General features: G+C 44.5%; 1 protein-coding gene across 3 annotated transcripts in view; it reads left to right on the top strand.

The window, feature by feature from the left end:
* ARVCF (ARVCF delta catenin family member) overlaps positions 1-23,308 on the top strand; it is a 473,516-nt gene that overhangs the window by 73,415 nt on the left and 376,793 nt on the right. For 2 of the 3 annotated variants that reach the window (XM_030218015.1, XM_030218018.1), the window contains exon 1: positions 18,505-18,845. The exons of the other annotated variant lie outside the window; for it this stretch is intronic. In XM_030218015.1, coding sequence (XP_030073875.1) covers positions 18,825-18,845 — 21 coding nt within the window. In that variant the 5' untranslated portion in view covers positions 18,505-18,824. Of the gene's footprint in view, positions 1-18,504; positions 18,846-23,308 lie in introns of those variants that run through there. 3 annotated transcript variants of the gene reach the window in all.

A 23,308-nucleotide genomic window follows, 5' to 3' on the forward strand; every position in this document is an offset into this window, starting at 1 on the left:
TGAAACCTTCTGCTCAGTGTGCTGCTGCGGCTAGGAAAGCGAATAGAATGTTGGGTGTTATTAGGAAGGGTATGGAGTCCAGGTGTGCGGATGTTATAATGCCGTTGTATCGCTCCATGGTGCGACCGCACCTGGAGTATTGTGTTCAGTACTGGTCTCCGTATCTCAAAAAAGATATAGTAGAATTGGAAAAGGTACAGCGAAGGGCGACGAAAATGATAGTGGGGATGGGATGACTTTCCTATGAAGAGAGGCTGAGAAGGCTAGGGCTTTTCAGCTTGGAGAAGAGACGGCTGAGGGGAGATATGATAGAAGTGTATAAAATAATGAGTGGAATGGATCGGGTGGATGTGAAGCGACTGTTCACGCTATCCAAAAATACTAGGACTAGAGGGCATGAGTTGAAGCTACAGTGTGGTAAATTTAAAACGAATCGGAGAAAATTTTTCTTCACCCAACGTGTAATTAGACTCTGGAATTCGTTGCCGGAGAACGTGGTACGGGCGGTTAGCTTGACGGAGTTTAAAAAGGGGTTAGATAGATTCCTAAAGGACAAGTCCATAGACCGCTATTAAATGGACTTGGAAAAATTCCGCATTTTTAGGTATAACTTGTCTGGAATGTTTTTACGTTTGGGGAGCGTGCCAGGTGCCCTTGACCTGGATTGGCCACTGTCGGTGACAGGATGCTGGGCTAGATGGACCTTTGGTCTTTCCCAGTATGGCACTACTTATGTACTTATGTACTTATGTACATACTTTAATAAAAAGATTTAAATATTAAATCTTAAGTGTTCAAGGCTTCTGCAGATGAGGAGAGTCCACGGGGATGGGGGACAGAACCTTTGGGGACAGGGCAGGGACGGAGACAGAACCCACGGGGATGGGATGGGGACTGAGACAGATCCTGTGGGGACGGGGCGGGGGAAGGAGACAGAACCCATGGGGACGGGGACAAACTTTGTCCCAATGTCATTCTCTACTGCCAGGTACTTGTGACCTGGATTGGCCTCTGTTGGAAGCAGGATACTGGGCTAGATGGACCATTGGTCTGACCCAGTACGGCTATTCTTATGTTCTTAAGCTGCAATAAAAAGTGGCCATAGTGCACAGGAAAAACTCATGTAAGGTTGTGCTAAGACCATTTTTACCACAGCAGTAAAATGGCCAATTTTCTATTTTTTTTTTGTATTAATGGCCATGCGCTAATGTTGCTATTAGTTAGTGGCCATTAAAAAAAATTACCGGGTGAGCCCTTACTGTCACCTATTTTGTAGGCGGTAGGAGCTCATGCAGTATTCCTGGGCTAACCAGTTAGTGTGCGCTAAAGTAGGTGCACAAACTGTTTCACGCAGGAACGCCCACTCTCCACCCCTTGATATGACCTCTCAAAAAATATTTTTTAGCGTGTGGTTAGTGCACACATATTTGGCTTCGTTAGGTGCATATTAGTGCCTAATGCAGCTTAGTAAAAATTGACTTGAGGCATCGTTGAACCTCTTGTTTTAGTTAAAATGTTACATATTCTTAAATCTTGATGGTGAGATGTGGTCACTGTATCACAAAAAATATACTTTAGAATTAGAAAAGTTTCAAAGAAGAGTGACCGAAATGATAAAGGGGATGGAAATCCTCTCATCTGAGGAAAGGCTAAAGAGATTAGGGCTCTTCAGCTTGGAAAAGAAATGGCTGAGGGGGGATATGATTGAGGTCTACAAAATCCTGAGTAGTGTAGAATGGGTAGAAGTGAATAAAAGTTTTACTCTTTCAAAAAAGTACAAAGAGTAGGGAACACACAATGAAGTTACATGGAAATATTTTTAAAACAAATAGGAGGAAATATTTTTTCACTCAACAAATAGTTAAGCTCTGGAACTTGTTGCCGGAGGATGTGGTAACAGTAATTAATTAATTAATTTGGATTTTGCTCACATCTTTTTCAGTAGTAGCTCATGGTGAGTTACATTCAGGTACACAATCTAATTTTGTACCAGAGGCAATGGAGGGCAGTGGCGTACCAAGGGGGGGGGGGTGGTGGGGGCGGTCCGCCCCGGGTGCCAGTGGGTGGGGGGTGCTACGCTCCCGCCGCCTCCTTTAAACAAAAATCGGCGAAGCAGCGTCGCAGGCAGCGCCTCGCCTGCCCTGCTTGTGAAAAAAATCAAATCTCCTTCTCCTCGTCTTGACGTCGACTCGGGCCTTCCAATCAATCACTATGTCCCACCCTCCTCTAAGGTAAATTCCGCGAGGGCGGGCGGGACATAGTGATTGATTGGAAGGCCCGAGTCGACGTCAAGACGAGGAGAAGGAGATTTGATTTTTACAAGCAGGGCAGACGAGGCGCTGCCTGCGATGCTGCTTCGCCGATTCAGACAGTAGTGAGAACGGGACTGAGGTGGGGAAGGAGAGGGGCGAAAGGGACTCGGGTGGGGGTGTTCAGAGGGGAAAAGGGGAGGGGAGAAGGGGACTGGGGTGGGGATCTCAGACAGGGGAGGGGAGAAGGGGACTGGGGTGGGGGAGGGCAGAAGGGGACTGGAGTGGGGATCTCAGACGGGAGAAGGGAAGGGGAGGGGAGAAGGGGACTGGGGTGGGGGTGTTCAGAGGGGAAAAGGGGAGGGGAGAAGGGGACTGGGGTGGGGGTCTCAGACGGGAGAAGGGAAGGGGAGGGGAGAAGGGGACTGGGGTGGGGGTGTTCAGAGGGGAAAAGGGGAGGGGAGAAGGGGACTGGGGTGGGGATCTCAGACAGGGGAGGGGGAGGGGAGAAGGGGACTGGGTTGGGGATCTCAGACAGGGGAGGGGGAGGGGAGAAGGGGACTGGGGTGGGGGTCTCAGACAGGGAGGGGGAGGGGAGAAGGGGACTGGGGTGGGGGTCTCAGACAGGAGAAGGGGAGGGGAGAAGGGGACTGGGGTGGGGGTGTTCAGAGGGGAGAAGAGGACTGGGGTGGGGGTCACAGACAGGAGAAGGGGAGGGGAGGGGAGAAGGGGACTGGAACTGGGGGCTGAAAAAAGGGGCAGAGAGAGAGGGGACAGATCCTAGATGGAAGGGGGAGCGAGAGGGAGGGCAGACCCTGGATGGATGGGAGAGGGAGGGCAAATGGTGGATTGAAGGGGCAGAGAGAAAGGGCAGACAGTGGTGTGGATGGAAGGTAAAGGGCAGCCAGTGAATGGAAGGGGCAGAGATAGAGGGCAGATGTGGATGGAAGGAGCAGGGAGAGAGGGCAGACATTGGATGGAGGTGACAGCAGAGAGGGCTGACACTGGATGGCAGAGAACGAAGACAGATGCTGGATGGAAGGAAGATGGTGAAAAGAAGATGAGGAAAGCAGAAACCAGAGACAACAAACTGTAAATAAAATATATATTTTTGTTTTTTGCTTTAGGATAAAGTAGTATTGTAGCTGTGTTAATAAATGTTTATAATAGAACATGTAAACAAGGTAATCTTTTTATTGGACTAATTTTAATACATTTTGACTAACCTTCGGAGAACAAAACCCCCTTCCTCAGGTCAGGATAGGATACTGTAACAGCACTATACTGTACTGACCCGAGGACGGAGGTTTTGGCCTCTGAAAGCTAAATGTATTAGTCCAATAAAATGGTATTATTTTACTTTCTATATTTGTTTTATTTCTATTTGTTAATTTGTAAAGTGGTGATTGGTATTTGTTAGTTTTTTTCAAATTTACATCTGCTGTCTTTATATTTTGCACAGTACTAGGGGACAGTTTCTGTTTCTGTGGTGTTGCATTGTATGCAGAGTCTGGCATTGGGGGTTCAGTTTAATTTTTGTCTAAATAGAAAGTTTATGATTACTTATCCTATAGTGGATTAGGGTGTATCTGTGTTTGTGAAAAAGACATGGCTTTCAGTTGGCATTGACTGTGCAGGATCTACGATCTGTACTATTCTGTCTGGTTTCGTTTTACAATAGGTGAATTGATGTTCTAGTGCTCACTGTAGTGTTTAAGATGCTTTCCTTTTCCTTGTGTAACTCGTAGAAATGACTGCTTATGGTATGGTAGAATTGCTCTAAAGGTCCTGAGTGTTTTGTATTCTCGGCATGCCTAGTACTGGATTTTTTTTTTTGGGGGGGGGGGGGGTGTTAAAAAATGACCGGCCCCGGGTATCAACTACCCTAGGTACGCCACTGATGGAGGGTTAAGTGACTTGCACAAGATCACAAGGAGTAGCAGTGGGATTTGAACCGGCCACCTCTGGATGTCAAGACTGGTGCTCTAACCACTAGGCGTATCTGGGTTTTAAAAAAGGCTTGGACAAGTTCCCGGAGGAAACGTCCGTAGTCTGCTATTGAGATAGAAATGGGGAAGCCACTGCTTGCCCTGGGATTGGGCAGCATGGAATGTTGCTACTATCTGAGTTTCTACCAGGTACTTGTGGCCTGGATTGGCCACTGTTGGAAACAGGATATTGGGCTGGATGGACCATTGATCTGACCCAGTATGTCTATTCTTATGTTCTTATGAGTTAAAAGAGTGATCAGCAGCTGTCTCTCTTAATATTTATTTCATTCTTCCAGTGTTTGACACAGACATACAAGCCCATATATTCGGGAAATATTGGGCCCTAAAAAAATCTGAACTGGAGTCACATTGTGGTCCTCTTTGGCACAGTACTGCAATGGTTAAAGTTCTAGAAAAGAGGCACTGTATAGGTCTGGACTCGGAGGTCTCTTGAAAATGATCTTATGTTACTGGTGAACCTTTACTTCAGTTGATCTGTTTGTATGGCTAGTTAGAAACAGTGTATGGGAAGAGGTGAATGCAGATGACAATGGACACCTAACGTTTTCACTTTATGAAAGCTGTTTTCCAGAGTCCTTGCTCGATAAGACACCTTTCACTGAAAATGTTATAATAAACAAGGAGCTAATGTCTTATTGATTTAGCACATGCTCATTGAACAAGGTCATTCTCTTTAGAAAGAGTTTTATTTTCCACTACATATTTTCGGAATGCTACCAAGGAAGAGGAGTGGTTCTTAGCAGAACATGCCAGGAGATTAACAGCCCGAGGTGATCACCCCCCCTTCCCATTTTTTAAACCAGTGAGTCCTATTGAATTAAGAAGAACCTTGCCATATCATCCTCTTGTAAAAATAACTTATCAGAAAATTACTTGAGGGTATATTATGTTTCCATAATGATTCTCTAGCTGAGGGAATTGGAGCACAGCTCTCATTTGAAATAGAGAATGACACAGGACGGGAACCTGTGGTAGATCCACGGTATCAAAAACTTTTTTGAGGATTTACTATGGATATGGGAGCAAACCTTTTATCTCCCTATGGGAACAGTTAAAAGTCTTGCTCCTGTGGTTTAAAAAAAAATTGCTATTACCCCTTCCTTGGATCTAACACCTCGCTCCCTTCCTTTCACTCCCACCTCTGTGCCACAGGCCCGGCATCTCTGTATCTTATTCCCCCTCTTCCCACTGCGGTACCTCTACCTTATTGAGCCGCCCAACAGTGATTCCCTTTTCCAGGGCCTTCCCTCTGCCTGGACCTGCCTTCTGATGCAATTTCAGATGGTGGGAACCAGCAGAGGGAAGCCCCTGGAGCAAGCCTGTTGGAATTGCTGTTGGGCAGATCAATAAGCTAAAGGTAGAAGCACCTGTGGCAGGAGTGAGGGAGGGAAAAACACAAAGTGCTGGACCCATAGGAGGGGGTCTGGAGGAAAAGGAGAGATGTGCTGGACCTGCAGTGGGGAGGGAAGAGAAGGAAAGAGAGATGCCAAACTAAAGGGATGAAGGAAGAGGATGTCAAATACTGAATACACAGTAGAAGGGAGATAGGGAGGGCAGGTGAGCCAGATGCCTGGGGGGGGGGGGGGGACAGAAAAGAGAGGGAGAGAAGCTAGATGGGGTGGGGTCGGAGAGGAGAGAGACACATTGGTGTGGGGGAGGAAGAGAAGGAACAATCTGAACACAGGGAGTTATACAGAAACGGAGAGCAATTGGTGGGGATGGAGAGGAACATAGGGACAGGGGTACAAAGGGGAAATGCTGCGTAGGGATGGTGTATGGACACAGAGGGACAATGGCGGACACAGGAAGAGGTGTATGTACACAGAGGAAGATGCTAGACATGGGGGAGAATAGGAACACAAAGGAAGATGCTGGACTTTGGGGGGGGCATAGGGATACAAAGGAGTGATGCTGGACATAGAGGGAGGGGATAAGGACATAGAGTGGTGATGATGGATGCAGGGATATGGACACAGGAGATGCTGAACAGGGAAGTATAGGGGATACAGAGAAGGGAGATTCTGAACATGGAGAAAGAAAAGGCCATAAAGATAGAAGATGGATGGTGAGCATGGAGAGGGAAGAAATGTCAAATGGACAGGAGATCCTGGTGAGTGAGTTAAGAGAAGACAGAGAGAAACAGAAAACAGAGCCCGGGACCAACATAATTTGAAAATAAAATGACTAGACAACAAGAGGTAGAAAAAATAATTTTATTTTCTATTTTGTGATTATAATATTTCAGATTTGAAATATGTATCCTGCCAGAGCTGGTGTTAGACATGGCTGGGGCCCGTGGCAGAAATTTGGAAGGGGACCCTAAAGCTCATTATCAGGCTGTGCCTTCTTCAGCTTCCAGCAGGCTTAGGGCTCTCTCTGGCCAGGGGGCGGTTGCCCTAGTTGCACTCCAGTAACATCATCCCTGGCATGTGTGATCTTTATATTTTCCACGGTATAGAAGAAAATACATATCTTTCTGTTTCTTTTGTGTTGTACTACATGTAGGGTGTGGCTTCTTGAGATTTTGGTTTAATTTGTGTTTATGAATTTTGGTCAGCTATTCTGTATTTGGCATTTGTGTTTTACGTGTGTGACTGAGGTATTCTGTTAGCATGAATTTTCTATGTAGCACTCTGTAGTAATTTGTTGTTCAGTTTTCACGATAGTGCAGGGGATGTTGTGAAGGAGAAGGGAGCAGGGGAGATTATTTTTTTTAATATCCTTGTTCTGTTTTATTGTTTGTGATTTTATAAATGACAGTTGTACAGAATATGCTCCTTTTTATACTTTAAATGATTTAAATATAAAATCATAACTGTTTGAGGCTTGTGCGAATAGGGTCAGACTGAGCTTGCAGGGGCGGGGATAGGGACAGAACTCACAGGGACTTGTCCTGGTGTCATTCTCCAGTTTGAAACTCATTGTTAATGATGATCCTTTTGATTATATCTGCAAGATGTTACTGTTTACAGCATTCAGCATGTCTTTCATCCTAGAAATGAATAACAGCATTAAAGCCACAAGGGTGTAGGGTGGGAAGCCTTTTTAAAATCCTGTTTGCCCTAAGAGATCCTTAGTCCATAAGAAATAATTAGCCTTTCCATATTAATAAAATCCTTTCCATCCTTCATTCAGGGGGCATAGCCAGAAGTTGATTTGTGGGCGGGGGGGGGGGGGGGGGGGAAGGGTGGACTTGGAGGGCCAAGCATTTCCTCTCAGTCCCCCCATCCCTCCCGCTGCTGCCATTGCAACGCTTCCCCCCCCCCCCCCCCCCCCGGATCATACCTTTGCTGGCAGGCATAAGTGCCAACATTTCAAAATAATTGGAGGTGCCAAAGACAATATAGATTATCCTTCCCTGGATACAGTGAAGGAACTTGCTCAATATTGGGGGTGCACAGCATACACTGGCACCCACAGAACTGGCACCTATGCTGGTGGGGATGATCAAGTTTCGCTGCTGGAGCCCTGTACGTGCTGTCTGAGAAGCAGAGAAGCAGGTAGGCTGCTTCAGCATCCAACGTCAGCACTTTATGCATGCTCTGTTGAAATACATGAGCAACCCCGCCAGCCATGTATTGGCTGCCACAGTGTTGGAGGGGACCTAAGCCTGAAGTGTGGGGCCCAGGCCCCTGAGGCCCCCATGTAGCTGTGCCACTGCCTTCATTGCTCATGGATTCCAAGAGTGTCTTGTGGCCCACAGCTGATCACATTTAATGTTTAATTCTCAGAAGATTTTTGTACCTCTTGTATGAGGTAGAGAAAAGAAAATTCTAGGACCTTGAGTTGTGATCTTCTGAGCCACAGCTAACCTGTATCTTGCATAGTCAGCCTCCTTGCCAGCAGCTCTTGAGAGTGGTGACATTTTATTTTGTATACATTTTATGCTAAAAACAAGCGACACTTCACTTTGGTTAGCACTGTCCCTTAGAAATGGAAACTCAACTGGACCCCAGAAATTGCATCATGAAATTTAATATTGAGACACCTGCTGACTGAAAATTCATCTTTGCTCTTTTCTTCACGTCTCACCATAAGGAACATGCTGTATCATTTTTAATTACATCAAGAAGTTCGTGCTTCAAATCCATTTTCACTTTATTTAAGTTTTTTTTGGTGGTCTGGGTTTTATCTTTGTTACCACAGGAATACATTGTTTAATAGCAAGATTAAAGGAGAAGGAAATATTATGACATTGTGCACACTCCTTGTACTTGCAGTAGATTTCCAGCTGGTCTGATGGAGTTGTATTAACATTTTGATAACTTTAACACTGAAAGCTTTATGAGCGTTGGCAAGAATGAAAATTATAGAGTGAATCTGTGAAATTTAAAAGGAAAAGCAAGGCAAAACAGTTGCTTGATAGGAAAATATCTGTGTTGGCATCCACTTCTTTGGTCACAGCCTGGCTTTCTCTGGACTTTCTCATGGGAAGGAATGTGCATTAAAATCGAGGCAGGCATGACAGCTAAGCTGGAGCCTATACGCTGATTCTTGCAGTTCCTTTATGAATGGAAGGGAGCCAAAAGCAAGTAGAGATGGAGGGAAAATACATGTCCTCTTGCTAAATTTGCAGGACAAGCCTGCAATCCTGCAGCTTTAACATGCTTGCTGAGACCATGGGAAAATCCTAGCATGAATACTGCAGTAGAGAATGGCATGGAGACAGTGACCTGCAGTAACCGCGGGGATGGGGACAGGGTGGGGACAGATCCCACGGGAACGGGGTGGGGGCGGGACAGATCCCACAGGGGCGGGGATGGGGACAAACTTTGTCCTCATCTCGTTTTCTACTTTGTAGCCTGTTAATGAACTGGGCTGTTATTTATGCTTAAGTGATGCAGACAATCATGTTTTGATTTTTTGGAAAAGCAAGCAAACATGCTGGCCACAACTAGCAAAATTTGCATGGGGGATCCTGTACACCCTGCTACCAGCACATCTTGTAAGAAGACATCTTCTGTTGCAGGAAGGACTGTGGAAGACAGGAGAGCTAGACTGAATCCTGAGATTGTTGATGACTTCTTATTCATCCACAGATTAAAAAACCATAACAGTGCTTCACAGGGCATATTTCTCCCCTTTAGGGCATACAGAATGACTTGTATTTTGTGCCCCTGGACATTTTAACAGGGTGAATTAGGATTCCTTGGGGTAGTAGAAATCAGCTATTGCTGGGGTTGGAAGGGTAGAGGATGGTGGTGGTGGTGGTGGTGGTGGGAGGGTTTATTATAGCTGCTCATTGTTATTATTATTTTCTATTTGTAATTTATACACAATAGTTGCACAGCTTATTGTTCCTTTTTATACTTTAATAAAAAGATATAAATATAAAATTATAATTATTCAAGGCTTCTGCAGATGAGGACAGAGCCCATGGGGACGGAGAGAGGGCCTGCGGGAACGGGGATGGGGTAGTGACGGAGACAGAACTCACGGGGACGGGGCAGGGATGGGGACAAACTTTGTCCCCTTGTCATTCTCTAGTATTGCAGCTCTTCCCATCAGACACTGTATGGAGCAACTTGACTGTTTACCTTATTCATACAGCAGTTTTTGAGCCCTGTACATAGATGAACATTTGAGATTCAGTCTGTGTGTGCTTTTTTTTTTGTGCTGTGAAAATTCTATTAGGGTTGACTCTGGGTATATTTAAAAAAAATGTTTATTTGTTTTATTTTAGTATTTAGCTCATACGTTTCCAGTGGTAGTTGGCGAGATACATTCAGGTACGGTAGGTATTTCCCTGTCCCTGCAGGGTTTTCAATCTAAGGGGATCTTTTACTGAGGTGTGCTAACGGATTTAGTGCTCGCTAATGAATTAGTGTGTGTTAAGTGCCATGCAGCCCATAGGCATACAGTGGGCTGTGTGGCATTTAGTGTGCACTAAATCCATTAGTCTAGTAGTGGTTAAAGCAGCAGTAAGTTTGTACGTGAGACAATGGAAGGTTAACTTCCTAATTCTGTAAACTTGTGCGCTCAGTTTTATGCTTAACCCACAAAGTTGCATGCACAAGTTATAGAATATTCTCAGGTGCATAATTTAATTTAATTTCAAACAGCTTTTATTCAGGATCAATTTTGTACAACAAGCTTTATAGCAACGCTACATTACAACATACACAATCATGCAGTGAACAGTCAATTGCATTCAGATTGCCATAACCATGACAAGGAAGAAGCAGATCTATGATCCCGATTTTACAGTTATCTTACCTCTCCCTGTATCCCACTCTACCCTTCTATAAATGGTGCTCAAAATGTAAATATGATGGCGGGGATAGTGCTGGGCAGACTTATACGGTCTGTGCCAGAGCCGGTGGTGGGAGGCGGGGCTGGTGGTTGGGAGGCGGGGATAGTGCTGGGCAGACTTATACGGTCTGTGCCAGAGCTGGTGGTGGGAGGCGGGACTGGTGGTTGGGAGGTGGGGATAGTGCTGGGCAGACTTATACGGTCTGTGGCCTGAAGAGGACAGGTACAAATCAAAGTAGAGTATACACAAAAAGTAGCACATATGAGTTTATCTTGTTGGGCAGACTGGATGGAACGTGCAGGTCTTTTTCTACTGTCATCTGCTATGTTACTATGTTCAGCCTGGATTCTTATGACCTCAGGCCATCTATGGAGTGTACTGAAAAATACTCAGGGCCGCCGGTGGGGGGGCAAAATTACCCAGGCCCGGCCTCCAAGGGGGAGCCCTGGCGCTGGCAAGCTTCTTCCTGCCTGCTTCCGGGTCTGTTCTCTCCTGCTTCTGCGTGCCGCCCAGGACCCGGATGATTACAGTAACGCGATATCATGTTAATGCAATCAACCGGGTCCTGATTCCCATCACACTAACATTCTCACTGAATGGATTTCCCACTTCTGCTAAATTAGTAAATATCCCAGGAACAGTAATACACAGGGAGCTTAATTCAAATGTATCTGCAAGAAATTGTGGTCTACCTCACTGAGCTCCAGTATATTTGGCAGTGTAATTCAACTTCTACCTATCCGCTATATTTATGAATATTTATTCTCTGCCCTCTGATGTGTGTAATTTTTAGATATCAGATCTACCAAGTCTCCGACACTGAGCAGGAGACTCCAGCTTTGGAGGACAACTTCCTACACAAAATGTGAAAAGTCCTGCAGAAAGCAGGACCCTTGGGATAGCTGCTCATTTTTTTTTTCTCTCCTTGTATGATCTGGGCCTCTTAGGGGTCACATTGCTGGCAGAAAAGTACTACAGAGTGGGTGAAGTGGAGCACCAATGTGCAGCGTGTCGCAAGACATCGGAGGAGACGAGTCTTTAACAGTATTACTGACACGGATTGATACATAAAATTCTTCCCGAGGGGAACATTTCGCAACCTGATACAATCAATGGTACTAAGCCATGTAGACTACTGCAATGGAATTTATGCGGGATGCAAAGAACGAACCTTAAAGAAACTTTAGACCACTCAAAACATGGCAGCTAGGCTTGTCTTCGGAAAAACACGATTTGAAAGTGCAAAACCCCTTCGCGAAAAACTACACTGGCTCCCAATCAAAGAACGCATTGCTTTCAAAATCTGCACTCTGGTTCACAAAATTATCTATGGTGAAGCTCCGGGATACATGACAGACTTGATCGACCTACCAACTAGAAACACATCCGAATCTACACAAACGTACCTAAATCTGCACTACCCAAGCTGCAAAGGACTCCAATACAAATCAACTTACACATCCAGTTTCTCCTACATAAGCACACAACTGTGGAATTCATTACCAAAAGCCTTGAAATCTACGAACGACCACCTAAACTTCCGGAAAACACTAAAAACTAACCCTACCGATCCAACATAAATGCCTGATGTCTGAAACACAACAAAACTAAAGAACGTAATGGACATAACACAACTCTTCCGTTGTACGATTCCCTAGTGTGGCTGTGCCACATGAACTTTATCTTACCACAACATCACTTTGTATTTGTTTACACCGGAGTCTGTAACGCCTCTCCGGTACTATGTAAGCCACATTGAGCCTACAAATAGGTGGGAAAATGTGGGATATAAATGTAACAAATAAATAAATAACACTTATGGTGTATATGATATTAAATCTGACAACCATAGTGAAATTAGACTCCTGATGCAAGGCCAGGTGCCGAAACTCAGACCTGTGTTGAGTTGTGCCTAATTCTAATTAAAGTTTTGTCAGCACCATTCTGACTTTGTGTGGTTTTGTTGTCATCTTTGCTGTGTTTGATCATCTGGAGTGGAGGTGTGGCATAGGCAGAATGGGGTGGGGCGTAAACTGGCTTGGGAGGTGCACTGAAAATCACCTGCTTAAAACTTGGCCATTCTTTGTCATCCCTGCTTCATTCTAAGTGATATTTTCACATCCAGTCTATTGGAAAAATCAAGTTAATTCTGTAAGATGAAATAGCTGTTTATTTTATATGGTTCTAACAAATAAAGGGTTTCTGATATGCAAACTATTCATATGAAGGAGGAATTGTCAAGAACTGGTTCAATCTAGAACAACCCTCAAGGTGTTACAGTGGCAAATATGAAGAAATTAGAACATTATATTGTAGGAAACAACATTGATAGATTTGTGTGGCCCTTATCTACTGAACACACTTTAAATGGTTGTGTCTGAGTAGCAGAGAAAACAGACAAAATGGTGCTAAATAGCTTAGTGGCTAACATGGAGGAAACAGAGGATCAGTAAAGCCCTATTTACAGTGAGACTTTGTATAATTGTGGATCCCACAATATTAGGCCTATACCACAGTCTAATTAGGGCCTTCCTGATGGGCTCATTTTGATCACTGAGTAGACTGTAAATGGGATCGATGGACATGCTGGTTGGCTTCTGATCGAAGGATAAGAAGATTGAGTGATGAGTATTATATCACCAATATGTTTTGCTTAAACCAGGATAGTGTTTGATAGTTGTATTTTCCTATGATTCTATCCCTGCGTTTGTGACTCTGTTCGACATTTTGATGTCATTTCATGCACTTTGTATGGTGGAGGTTTTTTTTCCCTGTGATGGTGAGCTGGGCCCACGCCTTATAACTGTGGTTGGCTGGGTGGTTCAACTGAGGCTTTTTTTCTCCATTTTTTGTGTGTGCTGGAATGCTGTGGTGTTCTAGAGTCCCTGCGCTTTGTTGTAACTACTTGTTTTTGATTGATTTTCTGGGTAGACTGTGAGACATCAAATCTGGAATTAGTTGATTAATGAAGAAAGGGAGTAATTTTGCAGATACATACAAGAATGAGAAGTACTTGCAATTCCACTTCATACATTTGTAGCATGACCGCACAATGTGCCCTCCTGTGCAGTAGCAGGAAGAACATTTCATGATCCTTGCTCCAGAATAGTGCAGGAAGATACATCAGAGGCGGGATGTGGCAGAGGAAAGGCCTGGCGATACCAGGCAGAAGCAACTTGTTTCAGTTTTCGTCCCTGCTGCTGACCTGTGGTGCACTTTGAGAACTGTGGGAGGGGTTGAAAAGGAGGCAGAGAGATGTTAGGTCTGTACAGGAGGGGGGTTAGAGAGATTCCTGGGGGCACCAGCTGGAGCTAGAGAGGGGCATAGATGCTGAAACTGAAGGGGGGAATCAGAGGCAAGAGAGAGACCTGGAACAAAGGAGGGGGGAAGATGCTGGTTGGGGGGGGGGGGGTAAGGGAAAAAAGAAGGAGAGAGAGAGGAGGAGGAAGAGAGGGAAAGATATGCTGGACCTGAAGAGGAAGAGATGGAGAGAGAGAAGCTGAACCAGGGGTGAGGGTGCAGGAGGAAGGGGAGAGGAATGAAGCTGGACATGGGGAGTGACAGGGACAGAGGGGAGCATAGAAACATGGGAGGATGCTGGACAGAGTAAGAGGCTACAAACAGTTCCAAAAGCAGAGAGGCAACTATAGAGGAAGAGAGTGGATGCCGAGGAGATGCAGGAGTGACAGCACATGACAAAGGAGATTGAGGACTACTGATTCATTTTGCCATCATGTTACTGTGTTTTTATGGACATGTGCTTTGTTTTCATTGCTCTACTTTTGAATAAATCTTTGCACCTGGGGAGGGTACAAATCCCTATCAGCCTCCCATGTCATTTTTCCAGTGTGCAGTGCATATATCTGTCCCAAGACTTTTCAGGGAATATGAGAGAGCAGTTGGGTCTGCATGCTCAGAGGAAATAGTAACCGGGTGTCATTGACCCTACCGGAGTGGAGGGAAGGGGTAATTCCATCTCTCCTCTTATGGGGTCTGGTTGAAGGTACTGTGCCTAAGGCATCTGGACTGGGTAGGAGGGATGCTTCCCCTTCCCCTCTCATGGGGTCTGGTTGTGGCTGCTATGATTAGGGCACCTGGATGAGGGAGGGGAGTCAAGGGTGGAATCAGGGGAGGGGAGTCAAGGGTGGAATCAGGGGGAGGCAGCAATCAAACAGGCGGGTTTTGAAGGTTGGTAGCGTGTGCGCATATCGTATCAGAATTTACCATCAACTCTGACACTCTATGTACAACCTCTATCGAAAGTGCAGCTCCAAGGCTGAGAAGGATGAAACCAAGCAGGGGCCTTTGAAAGACACAGTGGAGAGACTATTTTCTAGGCTGAAAATGGAAGACTGGGTTCAGGAAGTCCCTGACGCAGCTCTAATGTGGGCGAAACACAGCCTGTGTCGGGCAGTTTGAATCCATGTTTTAATAAGTATTTGGTGTGACCTCTTTATCTGATTTGCTTGTCTTTCTGTCATCACTTTGGAGTTTGCAGACCGATCACCCTGTTGTTTCCTGGTCTACCAGTGGAGGCACAATAGGAAGGGTATGTGCTGGTCCGACATGGCTGCGCCAGTTATAGCATCAGCCAAGCTGTCTCTGGATTTTAGGAAGAGGGCTGGTTAGTGGAATGAATGATGAGAACGTGAACTGGCTCAGGATGTCACCATGTATTAACGCTGTGACCTTGTACACCAACCACTGAGTGTGTGCACGAACATAGTTATTAAATGGTGGGGGGAGGAGAGGGATCTCAGGGCTGCCTGAGTTAACAGCCAGTTGAGGAGCCTGTAATAGGTTAGCGACAGACACCAAGAAATAACATGTGTACTCACCCCAAGAGTCACCTCTTGCCCTACCACTCAGGGATCCAGCTTCATATTTAAGACATTTGTACTTAATTTTGCAGTAAAAAGTAAGTTGAGAGTGCCTTCTTTTTCTAAGTGGATATAGATTTGCACATTTGGAGCGCCAATCCTGTAATGGCATCTGTCTGCCAAGATGCTGTTCCAGAATACTAGTGTAACCCCAAATTGTAACGTCTCCATTTAAGTGCTACCATTTAGGCTAGGTCAATGGCAGGGGCAAAAGGGCTTATCTAACTGTTCAATGCAGTGCACATAACTTACAGTTTTCTGTAAGTTATGCATATACATTGCAGACATATCCATGCCCTCATGCTCCCCCACTTGCAGTGATTTAAATCTGGACAAATCTTTTCTTTGTCTAGATTTAAATCGCTGCTAAAATCCCACTTCTTCCAGCAGGCATTTGATTTGCCTGGTACCTAGTTGCAGCCCGCGCAGATTCTACAAGACATACCTCGCCCCCATCCTCCCTTCCCCCCTTATCTGAATCGCCCTGCCTATATACTATTGGTGTACATGTGTTCTTTCCTGTTTTAAGCTGGACTTCCTTTCCATTTTATTTGGAATTTAATTGTAAACCACTTTGATCTTTTATTAGTAAAGGCGGTATATCAAGTCCTACAATAAAAATAAACATAGCATAAACTTACATGCAACCTTATGCATGGACTTCACTCTTCCTCCCAATATTAAGGTTTAAACAAGATGTGAAAATCTCAGCGGTGCTAATTGCCTGTGATGATCACAATATGGTAAGATTCACGCATACTCACCTCGTCATCGGTCCTCAAGCTAGCTTGTGTTAATGACTCTTTAAATCTTTAAATATTTTCAGTCATGTCCCACGACTAATTCAAAATAAACCCATTTATATTAACATAATGCTAGAGTATCTTACACTCATCTTATGGCAGAGCGTTTGTCAGATGGGGGAACCTGATGTCCGACATGATCATGTTTTGTCCCTACGGGCTGTCTCAAGGACTGTCCCCTGAAAGGAAATTTTTTATTCATTAACAAAGCCACATATGAGGTGAAGTTCTTATTCTACTGTTATCATTAAAACCAGTACCTTATATCAGTACTGCTAACTCAGCTCATACTAAAGAAGTGTCTCTGCCAAGATGGCGCCTGCGTTCTTTACTTTATATAAAATGACATCGTTCAACCCCAGAACTCTGATTGGTCTAAATCACTGACATCCATTCCAACTCTAAATTTAAACCTTTTGGAGAACAGAATTTAATGCAAAAATCGCCTGCTGTTCTCTATAGTTTAATAGAACCTCAGTGGAATCTCCCTCCCTCCCTGCTTCAATACAATCTATTATCCGCCATCGTAGGTTGGAAATCAGATGTTGTTGGGCCATCCAATGTGTCACTATAGGAGCTTGGATATTTTGATTATTTATCCGTGATTTATGTCCAGTGAGTCTAAATTTGATAGGTCGATTACTCTTACCAACATAAACCAACTTGCAGGGACACTGAATGATATACACCACATTCCATGTCCCACAATCTGCATCTCTATTGGATCTATACCTCCTACCTGTCTGAGGGGCTGGCCATATAGGGCCTTCCAAAGTTCACACCGCCCACAAGCTTTATGTGCAAAACTCTCTTCTTTCACTCCAGGCTGATGATATCTGTTTCTTCCCCAAAACGCCCCCGTTTTATCCTGCCTATAGGCAATCGTAGGAAACTCTCTGAAACAGGGATACAACTACATGACATGCCAATGCATTTTAAGTACAATCACAGGCAAGTAGCACCACTGAGGTTTTCACATCTTGTTTAAGCCTTCATATTAGGAGGAAGACTGAAGTTTATATTATTATGATCTCCCATTTAACGATGGTGCCCAGTGTGATAGTATACGTTATGTATGGAAGCAGATGGATTGGACACATCTGTCACCAAGTTTTGCAAGAATGAAGTGGAAAGTCAAATTTTTATTTTTTTGCTTTGTTGTATGAATTTCCAGTTGCTTCCCTTTAAGATACTGTATGGCAGGAAACCTTTGATTTCTCCACTATGTCTTCCATACTACCTCCTACCTTAGATGTATATGGGAGGATTGAGAGGAGGATATGTCTCTGGATTCTTAGGTTTCCCAGTCCTTCAGAATAGCTTTGTGCTTCCTAATCATTCTCATTAATAAGACAGGAAAAATGTATAATAGGTTCTATTGATATGTAGAAGGTCTTCATTGATGCCTTCTGCTGACCTGAACATGTATACCCTGGAGGAAAGGAAAAACAGGGGTGATATGATACAGACGTTCAAATATTTGAAAGGTATTAATCCGCAAACGAACCTTTTCTGGAGATGGGAAGGCAGTAGAACTAGAGGACATCAAATGAGATTGAAGGGGGGCATACTCAAGAAAAATGTCAGGAAGTATTTTTTCACGGAGAGAGTGGTGGATACTTGGAATGCCCTCCCGCGGGAGGTGGTGGAGATGAAAACAGTAATGGAATTCAAAAATGCTGGGGATAAACATAAAGGGATCCTGTTCAGAAGGAATGGATCCTCAGAAGCTTAGCGGAGATTGGGTGGCAGAGCCGGTGGTGGGAGGCGGGGCTAGTGCTGGGTAGACTTCTATGGTCTGTGCCCTGAAAATGGCAGATGCAAATCAAGGTCAGGTATACACAAAAAGTAGCACATATGAGTTTATCTTGGGTAGACTGGATGGACTGTGCAGGTCTTTCTCTGCCGTCATCTACTATGTTACTATGTAAACAGGTTACACCCATTTCTTTTGGCTGATATTTATCTAGGTTTCTTGAGTTATGTTGTTGTTTACTTTAAGTGACTTCCATGAATTTATTTCATGCCAGGAGTTCATTTAGTCTGGAGCTTCTGTGAAGCTTTGAAGAGCAGCATGACCTCAGTAGCAAAGCCTGCTGCTGTCCCAGCAGCTACATTTCAGGACTGTAATGGGAATGGCTCCCGCAATCAGCCTGCAGGGTGTGACCAGAGCTTGCTGGATTTGAGCTTCCAGCTGTGGCTGACTGTCAGCTTCCACCCTTAAGGAGAGGAGGGGGAATTCTTAGTTTGCATAGACTGAACAAGCTGCTGTGGGAAGGACTGCAGCAGAGGCAGGCAGAAGGGGCTGGTTTCAAATGAAGAGGAGAGAGAAAATGTGAAAAGGGAACACTTCATTCTTGTGAGCGGCTTCGCCTGCTCTTGGTGGTGTCTTTCCAATGTGGAGTTGTGTTGAATTGTGGATATGTGTATAGATGGCCGAGGGGTGTGTAAACTAAAGCGATCTGATTACAAAAGGGTTTCATTGTAAAAGGAAGGCGGCGCTGGGAAGTGAAAAGGGGAAAGCTGGCAGCTAGGAAGCTGTGTGATTACAAAGAAGCTGAGGGCAGCTGGAGCTCTGTCTGGAACTCAACTACAGGATCTGAACTTTGTCTGGAACCGTTGGATAAATGCCTGCAGAACTTCAGCAGGTTAGTGCAGGCTCATTTCATTTGCTGGTTTTCTTTTTGGTGATGCTTGGAAAGGGAGACACTTTTTGAAGAGACGGGAAGCTAAAACCGTGGAGAGAAAATCCTTTTTCCACTCTATCCTATTACAGAGATATAGAGGAGACTTGGGGGTTGATATATGAAACTGCAGAGAACAATAAAAAATAAAATGTTATAACCTAACCTAGTAAAAGGAGGGAATTGTTAACACAAGAAAGAAAAACAGAGACCAAAAAAATCTTAGGTTGTTGGTCTCTTGCCTTTTCTTGGGATCCTTTGCAAAGACATGGGAGGACAGGTCCGAGAGCCACAGAATGGTATCTGTCCCTTACTACATCCCTTGAAATGACATTTTGGGTTGCATAAGCAATGCATTGTAATTCTGCTCTAAAATTCTGGAATAGAATGCAAGTGTAAGTTCTTTTCATTACCTGCTTGCAGGTCACGTAAAAAAAATGAAAAGGTAAAACATCTTAGAGGAAACTCCTCCTCATTTGATGACAGCATGGGCTGGGAAAACTGGGTCTTCATTTTGGACTGAGACTGCTTTAGGCGTCTTTAGGAGGATTGAGCTAAAATTCTGATGCTTCTTATGTACGGTTAACTTGATAAATTTTTGTTCCCAGCTTGTTGTGTTCCCTCTCGTTTAGGCCCCGATGCTCAGAAACAAATGCGGGCGCTAGAGGCCAATAGCGCTGGACTAGCGTCCGCATTTGCTTGTGCTGTATGCTGAGAGCTGGCGAGTGTGTGAATCAATGAACTCACTGGCTTCCAGCGCAATTAGCATGCAAATCCATGCTAATCCGGTCTCTCCCTATTCCTTCCCAATGTTCAGCAGCAAGTGCGCCAAACAAGGGCGCTCTTGCTGCTGAAAACCCTATGCCAGCTCAGAGCTGGCGTTAGGGTTATGCAGAGCTGTAGAAATCCCCAGTACCAGAGAAATGCTGAACAAGGACAAGCAAAGCCTAAAACTCCACCACAGAAGACCATGTAGGGAGGAAGCCAGGGCTGGGAGCGGTGCTGTGGAGCTCTGGAAGCAGCAAAAAGTGACCATGGAAAGAGACATGTAAGGGTTTTTTCAGGACTTGCAAGGACCAGCATACTGTACCAACAAGAAGGTTTTGCTTTGTAGGGGTAGTTGGAAAAGCTTGCAAAACTCGTCGCGCTGCTGGGCAACTGGTACTTCTTCCACCCCCTTCTCTCCTCCCCCCCTCTGGCGTTCTGGGCATGCACTGAAGAACTGTGCTTGATGCAACACTCTCTAAAGCGCAGATGTCAGGTGCCATCTTTCCCCCAACTTCGGCACAGCTCCCTCATTCTCAGCGCCAACAGGGTGCCTAAATTCGCGTGTCATTAGCGCTGAACATGAGGGAGCTGTGTTGCAGTGCTAGTGTGGCGGTATTTTTCCGGTGTGTTCAGTACAGCGCCAGCGTTTTGAGCATCAGGGCCTTAGTGTCACTGAGGACTTGGACTCTTGCAAGTTCTGGAATATGCTGAACTGAGTGGTAGAATGTAGCCTCTGTCTCCCCTTTGGATAGCAGAGCTGGTTAAGATCTCCCTTTTGTGTGCACTCAGCTGCTGACCTTGATACCATAGATAGTAAAATTCCTGTCATTTTTTTTTTCACATAGCTCTGGCTTTTGCCATGCTGTGTCCGTCCAGTCCTGTGCATTTTGCCCTGCTGTGTGCTCTTGCTGCGATGTACCTCATCAGTATGACATGAACGAAAGTTTATTTTTTTTCCAACTATTAGTTCTTGCGCTGTGCATTACTCACATACTGCATTTTCACACACTAGGCTTTTTTTCAGCACATCATTTGCTGCAATACTTCACTTTCTGTACCACATGGGCCGCCTTCTTCTGGTGTTGTTTATAGTCCACGTCCTGTAGAATTAGCAGCAAAAGAGCTATATCTTTTCTTCTTCTTTTTTTAAAAACTTTTTTTTTGCAGCTAGTATTAGCTGAAGAGCGACATTCAACCTGAGTTACATATGACCATATTCATCACCGGAAAATATCTCAAGAGCTCTTTGAGAAAGCAAGTCTTTCATTGTTGATGTGCAACAGGGGTTAAATGGGCAGTATTCACAATGGAGAAGGGTAGTTAGTGGGGTTCCTCAGGGGTCTGTGCTAGGACCGCTGCTTTTTAATATATTTATAAATGATTTAGAGATGGGAGTAACTAGCGAGGTAATTAAATTTGCTGATGACACAAAGTTATTCAAAGTCGTTAACTCGCGACAGGATTGTGAAAAATTACAAGAGGACCTTACGAGACTGGGAGACTGGGCGGCTAAATGGCAGATGACGTTTAATGTCAGCAAGTGCAAGGTGATGCATGTGGGAAAAAAGAACCCGAATTATAGCTACGTCATGCAAGGTTCCACGTTAGGAGTTATGGACCAAGAAAGGGATCTGGGTGTCGTCGTCGATAACCCACTGAAACCTTCTGCTCAGTGTGCTGCTGCGGCTAGGAAAGCGAATAGAATGTTGGGTATTATTAGGAAAGGTATGGAAAACAGGTGTGAGGATGTTATAATGCCATTGTATCGCTCCATGGTGCGACCGCACCTTGAGTATTGTGTTCAATTCTGGTCGCCGCATCTCAAGAAAGATATAGTACAATTGGAAAAGGTGCAGCGAAGGGCGACTAAAATGATAGCGGGGATGGGACGACTTCCCTATGAAGAAAACAAATCGGAGAAAATTTTTCTTCACCCAACGTGTAATTAAACTCTGGAATTCATTGCCGGAAAATGTGGTGAAGGCGGTTAGCTTAGCAGAGTTTAAAAAGGGGTTGGACAGTTTCCTAAAGGACAAGTCCATAAACCGCTACTAAACGGACTTGGAAAAATCCAAAATCCCAGGAATAACATGTATAGAATGTTTGTACGTTTGGGAAGCTTGCCAGGTGCCCTTGGCCTGGATTGGCCGCTGTCGTCGACTAGATGCTGGGCTCGATGGACCCTTGGTCTTTTCCCAGTATGGCATTACTTATGTACTTATGTAACATTGATCCTAAGATTTGTCAGGCACATCTTCCTGTGCTGTTGCTCTGTAAAGCTGCCGAAGAAAGTTTACTTCCTCGTTACCTTTATCAAAAAACAAACAAAAAACCCCTTGTTTTTCGCTACCTAGGTTTCTTTAGACATTTATAAAGTAGTGTTTTCTTTCTCTGACATTTGCTTAGACATTTTAGTTGTTGGGTGTTTTTTTCTTTGTTTGTTTTTGGTTTTGATGCAGTTATTGCCAGCTGGGCATCTGATCAAATTTTTTTATTTCTTTTGGGCCATTTCTTATCAAGAGGAAGGTTAGTTTTTTCACTTTGAGTTTGTGGTTCTGTGATTTTCATCAATGTGTTTGAGAAATAGGCCAGTAAATTCAAGTTCTGTTCCAAGTGCAAAGATAGCGTATCTGTTTCTTTTTGAAAATTGCATAGGCAAAAAAGTACCTGCAGAGATTTGCACCTGTTTTTCTGCAGGATTCTTTTCTGTTCAAAAAAAACCCGTGCAATTTTGAAAATGCAAAACTGTGCATGGCGTTGCGTGCTGTGCCAATACCCCGACCTTTGGGAATGCTTGCACTCAGTGTTGGTGGAACAATGGGCTGGATTCATTAAATGGCGCCCAGCGCTATCTAGAAAGGGCGTCCCGGAGTGAGCACTTTTTTATAGAATCCTGTTGGTCGCCAAATTCCATACCCAGTTTTGTGCCTGAGGACTTACACCACCTGAAACCAGGTACAAATCCTGGCATGCTAGTTGGGCGCACCTCTGTGGTATTCCGTAATACCGTACGCGATTTTCCAGAACACCTCAGACCTGCCCATTCCATGCGAATGCCCCCTTTGCACTTGTGCATGGATACACTTAAGTGCTATCCCATGACTAGGCATGTAAGTTTATTTCTGCGCCGATCTTCCGTTTCATCCCTGCTTTTGGTGTTTTGCATCTGTTAAAACGTTTCCATACCTAAACTGTGTACACAGAATTAGTGCCTAACTTTAGGTGCCTTTTATACAATTCCACAGAACGTGTCTGTTTTTACCCACAGTCATTTTAAGCATTTGCCCTCCAAAACTTTACCTTCACTGAGGAAATTTGCAAATTCGTGATGTGGAGTTTAGTCCACACATTCACAGCCAGTTACTAGATAGACGTGGTCCGCAGGTGAGACAGTTCTGTTATTTGAAGGTAACTGCTCTCCTAACTACTGTATAGTGACAGGCTGCTCCATCCCATCAAACCGTCATAATCATTGCTGAGGTTAAAAAAAATTGAGGACGTGTCCAAGGAATATTATATCTACATAAATTAAGAACATCAAGCCACCACTATAATTTAAAAAAACGCTTAAACATTTCAAATAAGAGCTTTTGTGCCAAACAATATAGTGATAGTTGAGGCTCAAAATTCTGGAATGCCCTCCCGCGAGAGGTTGTGAA

Source organism: Microcaecilia unicolor, chromosome 11 (assembly GCF_901765095.1).
Source record: "Microcaecilia unicolor chromosome 11, aMicUni1.1, whole genome shotgun sequence".
NCBI lineage: Eukaryota > Metazoa > Chordata > Amphibia > Gymnophiona > Siphonopidae > Microcaecilia > Microcaecilia unicolor.